We start from the raw sequence: 13532 nt of genomic DNA on the forward strand, positions 1-13532 counted from the left end.
ATTTAAAGCAGATGTCTGAGGTTAGGAAACATAAATTAATTTGCCTGGACGCATTGGAATTTATATTTAACGAATGTTAAATGTTAAAAAAAAATTATCAAATTATAGTAAAATAGGCCTATAAATGTAATTATTTATCATTACGTAATAACACTTGAAATCCAATATAGAAATATATTGATTTCATACTCATGCGCGAAAATTGCATAGGACGAGTTATTATTTTCCTGCATATAATATAGTGTCCGTTATGAGCTTCCGTCGTTTTAGGCGGACGGCCGTGTTGCTGTTTGAACTTTGAACTTGAATCCTGAGCATACATTGTGCGTTGGCACTGCATGGGAAGTGTACAAGTGCCCAGCGATTGAAATAGCAACTGGTTTTCCCCATGATGAGTAAATGGAACTGCACGCAATACTAACTGTACTGTTGTTGAACAATACACGGATCGATGATGTGCACTGTTAAGTTAACTATTAAATGCCCTCTACCTAAATCAAAGGCATTTATTGTGTTAGTTTGTGCGACACAAGATAGCAAATGGTTTTCCCATGTTGAGTTAAAGAATTGAGCTGTTGTTACGCCATTCATCGGTCGATAATGCTGGTCTACCTTGTACATGTATATTGTATGCAAGGCTGTTGGTAATTTTTCCGTTCATGTGTTAACAACGGGAATTCTCACGCTGCAAATCTGTGGTCAAAAACTTCGGCTATCAAACCGTCTAATCAGTGAAGGTGAGTAAATGTTGTCTCTTTGTAAAGATGCTACCCCGTGCTCCTTATTATTAACGAATTTTCCATTTGTATGTTTTGTTTTAACGAAAACAAAATGTAACTTCTTCCAGTTTTGGACGTCAATCTGCAACCCTCTTTAAAATAATTTTAATCTTGCGCACAATAATTCGATTTTTGTTAAGAAATAATTAAATAACTAAACGTCGTTGGAATTTTTCGTTTGATGTCTCATTCAAAAGTGAATGACTTTTGTATTTCTAGGAAAATAGCAAACAAAAACAAACCAACTTTTATAGGGGAAACTCAAAAATAGCACAGGGAATTTCCTTTTTTAAACTGATTTTGTTTTGTTCATGACTCGCACTGACGATTAGCCTATCAATCGATGTGTGGTTGCAAGGGTTGACCTAGCTAGCTGAACCCTGGGGTCATTGGATATGAATAGATGAGATGAGTGGACGCAGGCATAATCGAAGGCCGAGGGCATGCCCCAAAATTATTTGAAATAGTCGATGCTTTCTCCTTCATTCTAAGGCAATTAAAAAAAAAATGTTTTACGAACATCAGCATGCCATTTTACTTGTATAACATTAGTCCACGGCTAAGGAGGGGGGTGTTGCAACCCCTCAACACCCTCCATTATCCGCCATTGGGTTGAAATATGCGGCTACGTACGCCCCCACCCACCCCACCCCCTCCCATGCTGCTTGCGATGTTCTTTCCCCAAACGACATCCGCCGTCCGCATATAGTGTACGTATATAACGTTTTGCACTTTACTTCTCTTAAAAACATGAACAATATATAAAATAAGAAACAAAGAAATACATTTGAACGTAATGACATTCGGGCTTTATTTCCCAATAAATAAAAAAAAACAGCCTCAGAAAAGAAAAGAAAACGAAAATCGGATAAAATGGTGTTTTAAACCAACATCGCGGGGTCCCTCGTGGTACAAAACCACAACTCTTCCGACTGAGCTGTCTAACTGCTCGGCCAATCCTTGAAATTCATGGTATTATATACCTGCGCACGTATCATAAAAGTTTCGAGGGTGCTCAACAACCATGCAATGTGGATGTTGTTAAGAGTTGAATTTTTTTTATCTGTTTTAGTTTGCAGATACACGTATAGGAAGATGGCGGAAGCTGCAGCCAAAACCGTGCTAGACAAGATTAGCCAGGGGCATCTGGAATGTCCGATCTGCTGCTGTCGATTCAAAGATCCCATGATGCTGGACTGTCTGCACAGCTTCTGCCTGAACTGTCTGGAAGAGATGATGAGCAAACAGAAGTCAGAGACAGAGAAGACAACATGTCCAGTCTGCAGGAGTGAGACGCAAGTTCCCGATGGAGGATTGGTCAGTTTACCTTCGTCTTTCTTTCTTAGTTCTCTTGTCGATGAGGTCAAACAACAGGAGACGCTATTAGTGAAAGCATCGAGACCTACCGCCACGTGTGACTGCGGAGATAGCCAGAAGGCCACTTGGAGGTGTCTTGACTGTAGTGATAACCTCTGCCAGAAATGCCGCGAAGCCCATGGGAGGGTGAAGTACACCAAAGACCATCAGATCATTTCATTAGAAGATTGGCACAAATCAAATATCCCTACTTTAGGTAAAGATCATGGCAAGCCAATCTCCCGAATGTGTACGAACCACACTGAATATGATTTATGTTTGTACTGTGACACCTGTGATACCTTCATCTGCGCTATGTGCGCCGCAACAGATCATCGGTCTGCGGAGCACAATTACAAAAAGATTGATGAATCTTTAAGATCCTTCCGTATGGAAGTCGACGACATTTTGCAAGAGTTTGAGATGTCCAAGAACTACTCCAGATCCACTGAAAAGTCAATCGAACATGCACGAAATAGATTGCAAAACAAACTGGCTCAGGCTCGTAGTGATATTTCTGCAAAGGCGGAGGCAGAGATCGCTAAGATCCGAAACAAAGCAAAGCTTCTCACCAAAAAGGTCGACGAAATCGGTCAGGAGAGAGACAGTGAGTACGAAAAGGCGCTCACGCACAACCGTAACCAGATGGAACGCGCAGATCAGATCGTCACGGCAGTAAATGACTTGATGAGACAAGCCGATAGTTTCGAGCTATTGGAGCTCAAGCCGAAGGTGATGAGCAACTTGGAATTCCATAAGGAGCTCAAATGTGAACCGGTAAAGCTGGATATGACTTTCATCGGGGTCAAATGTCACGATGTCGTCAGTGATACGGATCTTGGGGAAATATTGCTCAAAGAGAAATGGCAGTTGAAGAAAGAGTTCGGCAAGGAAGGCACCGGTCACGGGGGATTCAAAATGACAAGAGGCGTTGCATGTTTCAGCAACGGTGACATCGTAGTATGTGACACAGACCTGAACCAGGTGTCGTTGTTTGCCACCAATGGACGGTATAAAACATCGATTGCTCAGGGAGCAGGTATCAATCAGTTGGAATGTCCTTTTGGTGTTGCAGTGAGCTCTGATGATCTGCTTTTCGTCACGGACAATAATAAAGTGAAGGTTTTTGACACTGAGCTACAGTTTGTTCGCGAGTTTACACCTTCGGCTGACGATGCAGAGGGGCTATCAGAGAGTGACCTCAGTGGTATTGCTGTGGACAAGCAACGAGTAGCAGTGGCTGACTATGGGAGAAAGGTCATCAGTGTCCACAACTCGGACGGATTATTGATTGGATGTACATCAAACATCATGATTCGGTTTTACATAGCAATGAGCAACACAGAGCGGCTTGTCGTCCCAAACTATGTGGAAAAGAGGCTGCTGTGCGTTGACTTTAAGGGCAATGAGGTGTTCAATGTAACGCCATTACTGAACGGAAAACCAGCGAAACCGACTGGTGTCCTGTGCGATGATGATGGGAGCATCTATGTCGCTCTTCACTCTGGGTTCGGTGTCAACGAAGTGCAACACTATGACTCGAAAGGTGCATTCATCGCAACAGTTGCTAAAGGGTTGTACAGCCCTCGTGGAATGGCATTTACTCCCGCTGGTGATGTCATTGTTACAGACGGTCACTCTGTCAAGATCTTTCAGAGGATATAACCTGCTTCACTGAAGACAATCCTGGTTCTTTTGCTAGCCAACTGCGTTCCCTGAAATCCACAAATACTAATGTCCGACAAATTGCAAAACATGTTATTTTGTAGTGATTTTTAAAGTGATTTGTAAAACAACACTCGAATATGTTGTTTCTGATCGAGAAATAGAAAAGATGTTTAACTTTCTTTAAGGCGACCGTAGTGTATTGTTTCCCTACCAATGCTAGATAAAGGCACTCATTAAAGTGTCAAAATATTTTTTTCAAATGGATATTCGACTGAGATTTAAACTTCCAAACAATACGTAACTGGCTATGTCCACTGATATTGGGAGTGGTTACTGTTTTGTTTGAAGTTTACAGTTCTGACGCTGACATTCTGCGGAGATATCGTCCATTTAATCTAAGTAATAAGCTCTGTATAGAGTCTGTTATTCTTTTTACGAATCAAGAGAGTGGGAGTTTAAATGTTTCATGACAGTGAGCTTTTGGGCTTTCTGTTTCGTGCAAAAAGAACATTCGTTTGGTCAATAATTGATGTTTGACGTATACACAGTTGTAAATAACAAGTTATAGCTAGTTTAGCGACTGCTGATGAAATAATAGATGTTAGCACCGATGATGATTATTGAGAAGGCGTATGGAAAACGGATCCAATGAAGTGAGATACATGTTTGTTCTGACCCTTATACCGACTGAAATATTCTGCCATTACTAAGCATTTTGAAATATGTGTTGAGGGGATGCTAATAATTTTCAACCACCCTCAGAGCCTTAGATATGCCCTCTCCATGCAGACTTCATCCAAATTTACACCCACTTCGAAAATCTTAGATGCTTAACTGCTTCACAACCCTTTTGAGTTTATCTTTGTTGTTTTTTCTGGTTCGATTGTACTAAACTACACAGTCGTGAATGATGACACTTTCTATGACCGAAGTGTACAAAAAGACATTATTACCCTATCGACCCAAAATGAACATTTTGTTTTACTTAAAGAGAAAATAATTATAATTGGAAAAAAAATACTTTAAAAAGCTTAATCGTATTAAATACAACCGCTGCCCCAAATTTCAGTTCGTGCTTAATTATTGCATACTAATGCGTTTCGTCTTGTTTCCTTACAGGTCACAGCACGTTTGAAATTACTGCAATGAAAATAAAACATGTTGTTTTATGGTCAAAATGCAATCTGATACACCCAAATGTGTCTATACTTAGAAAGAGAGGGTCAGATATTGGAGCAAATTGTACAGTGTCGTGCTTTGTTATGTTGTAGAGGTCATTCACATCTGTGGCTGTGTGCAGGGAAGATGGGATGCATTATATTTCCTTCCGGTTGTTTATGAGTAATTGCAAACAAATCCATCACAAGATATCACAAGCCATGTCACTTGTCAAATAATGTGCAATGACAATTTTTTTTTTTAATTCTTGTGAATTGATTTGACAATGGATGACTTCTGATTGACATCTGATGACTTGTGATTGACTTCAGATTGTGACTTATTTCTGATGACTTGCGATTGACATTTGATGACTGGTGTTTGACTTTTAATCTTTGAGTACTTCTCTGTTATTAAATTTGGATACAGTTGACTGAACATAAATACATTTTCATATGTATCCTCCCCATGATATCACCCATCAACCCACGTCAGTCCGAATGAACATCTAATCGGAACAAAGGCACGGATTGTCAGCGACGGCGGAATTTTTTTGAAAGTGTTGGGGGTGAGGGGAGACTGAGGGAAGCACCTTCTGGGGTCTACCCGATGTTCCCCAATACCGAAGTTCCCCGATTTTTAGGGTTAGGGTTAGGGATAGGGTTAGGGATAAGGTAACGGTTGGGAAACATCGGTACTTTTTTGGGGAACATAGGTATTGGGGAACATAGGTTTGCACCCGCACCTTCCGACCAAAAAACAGCCGGCCGTTGAAATTTCGAAAAGTTTGTGTGTTTTGTGGGAGGGGGAGATGAGACCTTGGGCTGGACCTCATTTGAAGCTTTGGGGCACATTTTTAGGTGCTGGGCCTTGAGCCCAGTGATGTAGTGCCTTGATGCTGGGCCTTGGCCTTAAGATCAAACATAAATTTCAGATTATTGAAATTAAACCGATTTTATCAGCATACTTTCCACCTGATTCTTTCACATGTGTTTTTAAATGTAAAGATACATTCTTCTTGGACAGAAATAACTTGAAAAAGGCTCAATTGTTTCCAAATCCATCAACTGTTTCAGCTTTCAATACGTTTTAAATTCCCATATAAATGTTCTGTTATTTTCTCACAGACCACAGTATGTTTGAATTCTAAAAACGAGAAAAAAACACAAAAAGCTGAGATCTTTTCATCTTTAAAATGCAACCTGCTACATCATATCATTTGTGTGATTAAAAAAAAGAGGGTCGCATATTGCAGTTAAATTGACAGTGACATGCAACGCCATACTGTTAGAGGCATAGTTTATGCGCGCATGATAGAAGCTGAACGAATCGTACTTTGTCCATATTTTTTTGGAGTTTCAGTCAAGTCACATCACAAGTCAATTTCATGTCAAATCACGAGCCATGCCATAAAGTCGGAGAATATGTTATGACAAAGAAACGTCTAAATTTCTTGTATCTTGAAACTGAATGACCTGTGATTGACATCTGACGGCTTCTGATCAATATCTAATGACTTGTGATGGACTGCAGATGGCTGGTGATTGACTTCTGATCTGTCGTATGACACTTTGGATCCATTTAATTGAATAGGCCTACAAATATATCTTTGCATAAAACTTCCCCAATGAAAGGCCACTGGTGGTATGCCGCTGACTGCCGATGATGGTCCGCTGGCGGTTTGGGAGCGGCGGGCCGCTGGTGGCATGCCACTAACCTACCACTGGCGGACCGCTGATGGTTTTGGTCGGCGAGCCGATGCCGACAAGCCGCTCCCCACCCATCAGTGGTCCGCCGGTGGCTTGCGGACTGGGCATCAACACACGGCCGTCCTAACAAACTTGTTATCAGAACAAATTCCAGGACACTTATCATGAAAATGTCGCGCTGTGTATGCTGATGTGAATTCTGCTCACTGAGTACGTACCTTCACATTGCATTTCCGGATACGGATGTGATATCAGGAAGCCAATTTAAACCGGATGTCTGAGGTTAGGAAACATACATTAATTTGCCTGGACGCATTGGAATTTATATTTAACGAAAGTTAAAAAAAAAAAAAAATCATCAAATTATAGTAAAATAGGCCTATAAATGTAATTATTTATCAATACGTAATAACAACACTTAAATCCAATATAGAAATATATTGATTTCATTCTCATGCGCGAAGATTTGATAAGACGAGTTTTTATTTTCCTGCATATAATATAGTGTCCGTTATGAGCTTCCGTCGTTTTAGGCGGACGGCCGTGTTGCTGTTTGAACTTTGAACTTGAATCCTGAGCATTCATTGTGCGTTAGCACTGCATGGGAAGTGTACAAGTGCCGTGCGATTGAAATAGCAACTGGTTTTCCCCATGATGAGTAAATGGAACTGCACGCAATACTAACTGCTTATGTACTGTTGTTGAACAATGCACGGATCGATGATGTGCACTGTTATGTTAACTATTAAATGCCTTCCACCTAAATCAAAGGCATTTATTGTGTTAGTTTGTGCGACACAAAATAGCAAATGGTTTTCCAATGTTGAGTAAAAGAATTGAGCTGTTGTTACGCCATTCATCGGTCGATAATGCTGGCCTACCTTGTACATGTACATAGCATGCAAGGCTGTAAGGTTTAATGGTAGTTTTGCCGTTCATGTGTTAACAACGGGGATTCTTACGTTACAAAAATGTGGTCAAAGACTTCGGCTATTAAACCGTCTAATCAGTGAAGGTGAGTAAATTGTGTCTTCATATAAATATGCTACCCTGTGCTCTTAAAAAAAATAGATTTCCATTTTTTTTATTAACAAATTTTCAATTTGTATGTTTTGTTTTAACGCAAAAAAATGTAATTTATTCCGGATTTGGACGTCGATCTGCACCCTCTTTAATAAAACATTAATCTTGCGCACAATAATTCATTTTTTTGTGAAGCAATAATTCAATAACTAATCATCTGTGGAATTTTTCGTTTGATGTCTCATTCAAAAGTGAATAACTTTTGTATTTCTAAGAAAATAGCAAACAAAAACAAACCAACTTTTTCCAGGGGAAACTCGAAAATATCACAGGGAATACATTTTTTTAAACATTCGCACGAACGTAGCCTATCAATCGATGTGTGGTTGCAAGGGTTGACCTAGCTAGCTGAACCCTGGGGTCATTGGATATGAATAGTTGGGATGAGTGGACGCAGGCATAATCGAAGGCCGAGGGCATGCTCCAAAACGTATTTGAAATATTCGATTCTTTCTCATTCATTCTAAGGCAATTGAAGAAATGTGTTACGAACATAAGCACCCCATTTATTACTAGGGCCCCATTTTACTTGTATAACATTAGTCCACGGCTAAGGGGGGGGGGTGTTACAACCCCTCAACACCCTCCATTATCCGCCATAGGGTTGAAATATGCGGCTACGTACGCCCCCCCCCTCCCCCAATGCCGCTCGCAATGTTCTTTCCCCAAACGACATCCGCTATCCGCATATAGTGTACATATATGACGTTTTGCACTTTACCTCTCTTAAAACATGAAAAATATATAAAATTAGAAACAAAGAAATAAATTCGAACGTAATGAAATTCGGACTTAATTTCCCAATAACTAATAAAAACAAATAAAACCTCAAAAAAGAAAAGAAAACGAAAAATCGGATAAAATGGTGCTTTGAACCCACATCACGGGGATCCCTCGCGATACAAAACCGCGACCCTACCGACTGAGCTGTCTAACTGCTCGGCCAATCCTGCGCACGTATCTGATAAAAGTGTAGAGGGTGCTCAACAACCATGCAATGTGGATGTTGTTTAAAACACTCCCCGCTCCCCCCCCCCCCCACACCCACCCACCCACTCAACCATGACCAGTCACCATATGCTCTTACTGCTGTACAGTTGAACTTATTTTGGTTGTTTAAGTGACACTGAGTTTTTTCATCTGTTTTAGTTTGCAGATACACGTAGGAAGATGGCGGAAGCTGCAGCAAAAACTGTGCTGGACAAGATCAGCCAGGGGCATCTGGAATGTCCGATCTGTTGCTGTCGATTTAAGGATCCCAAGATGCTGGACTGTCTGCACAGCTTCTGCCTGAACTGTCTGGAAGAGATGATGAACAAAAAGAAGTCAGAGACAGAGAAGATAACATGTCCAGTCTGCAGGAGTGAGACGCAAGTTCCCGATAAAGGATTGCTCAATTTATCTTCGTCTTTCGTTCTTAGTTCTCTTGTCGATGAGGTCAAACAACAGGAGACGCTATTAGGGAAAGTATCGAGACCCACCGCCACGTGTGACTGCGGAGATGACCGGAAGGCCACTTGGAGGTGTCTTGACTGTAGTGATAACCTCTGCCAGAAATGCCGCGAAGCCCATGTGAGGGTCAAGTACACCAAGAACCATCAGATCATTTCATTTGAGGATTGGCACAAATCAGTTATCCCTGGTCCTAAAGCAGATCATGTCAAACCTATCACCCGAATGTGTACGAACCACACTGACCAGGCGTTGTGTTTCTACTGTGACACGTGCGATACATTCATCTGCATTGTGTGCGTCGCAATAGATCATCGGTCTGCGGAGCACAGTTACAAAAAGATTGATGATTCTGTTAGGTCCTTCCGTAGACATGTCGATGACGCTTTGTTGCAGTTTGAGAAGTGCAAGTTGCGCGTCAAATCCACAATCAACTCAATCAAACATGCACGGAATAGATTGCAAAACAAACTGGCTCAGGCTCGTAGTGATATTTCTGCAAAGGCGGAGGCAGAGATCGCTAAAATCAGAAACAAAGCGAAGCTTCTCACCGAAAAGGTCGACCAAATCGGTCAGGAGAGAGACAGTGAGTACAAAAAGGCGCTCATGCACAACTGTGACCAGGTGAAACGCGCAGATCAGATCGTCACGGCCGTAAATGACTTGATGAAACAAGCCGATGATTTCGAGCTTTTGGAGCTCAAGGCGAAGGTGGCGAACAACTTGGAGTTCCAGAAAGAGCTCAACTTATGTGAACCGGCAAAGCTGGATATGGCGTTCATCGGAGTCAAATGTCAAGATGTCGTGGGAAATAAGGATCTTGGGGAAGTCCGTATCAGCGAGAAATGGCAGTTGAAGGAAGAGTTCGGCGAGGAAGGCACCGATGACGAGGAATTCCAGTTTGCAAGGGGTGTCACATGTTTCAGCAACGGCGACATTGTAGTATGCGACTTTAACCTGGAACGGGTATCGTTGTTTTCCGCCAATGGGAGGTATAAATTATCGATTGCTCAAGGATCCGATAGCAATCAGTTGGAATCTCCCGCTGCTGTTGCAGTGAACTGTGACGATATGCTTTTCGTCGCAGACCAATCTAAAGTGAAGGTTTTTGACACTGAGCTACAGTTTGTTCGCGAGTTTACGCCTTCGGTTGACGATGCAGAGGGGCCATTTGAGATTGACATCGATTGTATAGCCGTGGACAAGCAACGAGTAGCAGTGGCTGACTTTGATAGAAATGTCATCAGTGTCCACAACCTTGATGGATCGTTGATTGCAAGCACGTCAAACATCATGGTTCGGTTTTTCATAGCAATGAGCAACAAAGAGCAGCTGATCTTCACAAACTACGTGGAGAAGAGGTTGCTATGCGTTGATTTAAGGGGCAATGAGGTGTTCAACGTAATGCCATTATTGAAAGGGAAACCAGCGAAACCGACTGGTGTCCTGTGCGATGATGATGGGAGCATCTATGTCGCCGTTCACGCTGAGTCTGGTGAGTTCGGAGACGGTGAAGTCCAACATTACGATTCAAATGGTGCATTCATAAAAACTGTTCGTCAAGGGTTGGACTTTCCGTTAGGCATGGCATTCACCCCCGTTGGTGACATCGTTGTCGCAGAAAAACACTCCGTCAAGATCTTTGAGCGGATGTAATCTGCATCAATATATAGACATGTCCCTCGGGTAACCAAATACGTTGCCTGAAACCAACGAACATCTACGAGATGTGTGGAGCAATCGTGTAGACCAGATTATAATTGGCAGTTATATAACAGATTTTAAAAACAACCACGGAATACTTTTGTTTCTGATCGAGAAATAAAATAGACTTTCGTTGAGTCGACTGTATCGAATGGGAGACCTGTCAGTGGTCGAGACACTCATTAATTCGGCAAATATTTTACTAATGGATATTCGATTGACCTTATAGTTATAAACTTCCAAATAACAATACGTAATCGACAATGTCCGCTGTTATCTGGAGTAGCTTCTGTATATTTTCCAGTTTGCAGATCAAATGATGACAATTTGTGGAGAGATCTTCGATTGTTCTGAGTTAAAGATGTATTGCCCGTGCCATATTCGAATTTCCACCCGAAAGACATACTTTTTTCAATTGTTTTTTTTTTCAAATCCTATTCACTTGGAATGAGATATTGAAGAAAAGCAATCCTCCGACGTTTACATATTAAATTATTTATTAACAAAATACATGCATACAAATTAAAATTCGAAAGGAGGAAAAAAGTCCTTTTTTTGGCAGAGGATGGGGTATCATCTTAATTTAGCTCTGTATATTTTGCGTATATTCTTTTATTTAAAAAAAAAAGAAGGCAGTTCTATTCAATAAATTATGTTTGAGCTAAAAAAAAGAAGAAGCTGTATATTGTGCGCATGTAAATATTAAATGTAAACGGACCGAACATCAACTTTAGATAATACAAATTAGACCCGTCTTATCAGTATCATTTTTCAAACTCGTTGGACGTTGTTTCGTATTCAACATTTGGGATGAGAGTTTGTTACTGAAGAGAACATTCGTAATGAAAAGAAATGACTCAAAAAATAACTCAGCCACTGCGTAAAATCTCACTTCGTTTTTAATTCTCTTATAAAAATCAGCTACGTTGTTTCCTCAATATACCACATCAGATTTAAAAGGACAGGAAGAATATATGAATAAAGTTTGTTTTATCTTCAGACAGCAAACACCACAATCTGTCCATTATTTAGAAAGAAACGGTATAAACAGTTCTATCGCGAAGTTCTATGTTACTTTTGATCTATTTGACTGAACATCAATATATCTTAGATCCTCGCCCATGACACCACCCACCAACCAACGTCAGTCCTTATGCACTTCTAATCGGAACAAAATCAGGGACTGTCAGCGACGGCGGCAACCGTTAGCGAGTTGGGGGGGGGGGGGTGGGGTGGGAGCAAAGAACCTTCCGATCACAAAGCCGCCCGTTGAGAAATTTAAAAGCATGTTTATGTGTCGGGATGGGTGGGGGTGCACTGTAAAATTGTGTGGGTCCAAATTAGGTTGCTCAACAACTAATTGTTTGGGTCAGAATTTTTGCTAATTCAACCAAAACTGAAGTTGTGGTCATACAAGACCAAATTAAATATTGTCTTGTTTGTTCACAACTTTTGGTTGAATTTAACAGAAATTATAACCCGCACAATTGGTTAAAGAAAAACCCAATTTTGGGTAGTTGCAGTTTCCACCCTCTCGGGGTAATATTAACCCATGCAATATTTCAGTGTGGGGGTGGGGTTGGGGTGGGGTTAGTTGGTGGGATATTGGAGGCTGGACATGATTTAAAGCTTGGGGAGCACTTTAATCCGTTGTTTTTTCTTTTTTACATGCATTCTGCACGCTATCCCGTTGAGACAAAGGGATGAGAACGCTACGGCAACGATTTAAAAACACTACCCGTGTTCTTGTAATATTAACAAAAGAAATGGATTTGAATTTTGTGGTGGTGATGGAGAGGGGGGATTGAAAGGAGGCAAACCCAAAGTAGCCTAATTGGTCAAAGGGGTAGGGGATCCCTACCTTATGCAAGTTGGGGTGGGGATCCGCCCCATCGGCTAACCCCCCCCCCCCCTCCGCCGCCCCTGGGGACTGCACAAAGTAATTTCTCACTGTATCTAGGCGGGTGAATTCTGCGCACTATGTGCCAATTAAGTACTTCTTCAATTATATTTCCCGGTATGCATGTGATATCAGGCAGACTAATTTAAACCGGTTGACCGAGGTGGGAAAATATAATTTATTGGCCCTCGACGCATTAGAAATATATATTTAAAGAATGTTAAAACAATAATGAAATTAGTTAAAAATATAAAATCCAATCATGTGCTAAACATTTCCCGGTAAATAAAAATCATTAGAAAAACATTTGAACTACTTGGTCTCAATGAAATATGAGTGTACTTCATGATACAAACGTTACTACGTCACATATAACCTGATTAAACACTCTTATCCAAATTACACCTCGATTAAAAACGCAAGCGGCGAAGATTTCATAGGGCATTATTTTCCCGTGTGTATATTGTCCGTTTTGAGCTTCCGTATAATGTCACACAGAGAGCGGCTGCTCGTTTCAACTTTGAACTTGAATCAGGTGCATTCATTTTGCGTTGGTTCCCGGGAAGTGTACCAGCCGAGCGATTGAAATAGCAACTGGTTTTTCCCGTGATGAGTTACTGGAGCTGTGGTATCGAATACTGCAGTTCTGTGTACTTTGAACTTGAATGTATTTATTGTGCAGCTACATGGAAGGTATATATGTACATGTATACGGTACTCCGT

General features: G+C 41.0%; 2 protein-coding genes across 2 annotated transcripts; both read left to right on the top strand.

Moving 5' to 3' along the window:
- Positions 1 to 1874: 1874 nt before the first annotated feature.
- Positions 1875 to 3800, top strand: LOC119725095 (E3 ubiquitin-protein ligase TRIM56-like). The gene has a single exon (XM_038196458.1). It carries the CDS (start codon positions 1875 to 1877, stop codon positions 3798 to 3800), a length of 1926 nt encoding a protein of 641 aa, XP_038052386.1.
- A 3594-nt stretch (positions 3801 to 7394) lies between these two features.
- On the top strand, positions 7395 to 11378 carry LOC119725096 (tripartite motif-containing protein 2-like). Its single transcript, XM_038196459.1, has 2 exons — positions 7395 to 7685; positions 8903 to 11378. The coding sequence occupies exon 2, from the start codon at positions 8924 to 8926 to the stop codon at positions 10859 to 10861; it is 1938 nt and encodes a 645-aa protein (XP_038052387.1). The 5' UTR covers positions 7395 to 7685; positions 8903 to 8923; the 3' UTR covers positions 10862 to 11378.
- Positions 11379 to 13532: the final 2154 nt, after the last annotated feature.

The sequence above is a fragment of the Patiria miniata genome, unplaced genomic scaffold (assembly GCF_015706575.1).
Source record: "Patiria miniata isolate m_02_andy unplaced genomic scaffold, ASM1570657v1 HiC_scaffold_18, whole genome shotgun sequence".
NCBI lineage: Eukaryota > Metazoa > Echinodermata > Asteroidea > Valvatida > Asterinidae > Patiria > Patiria miniata.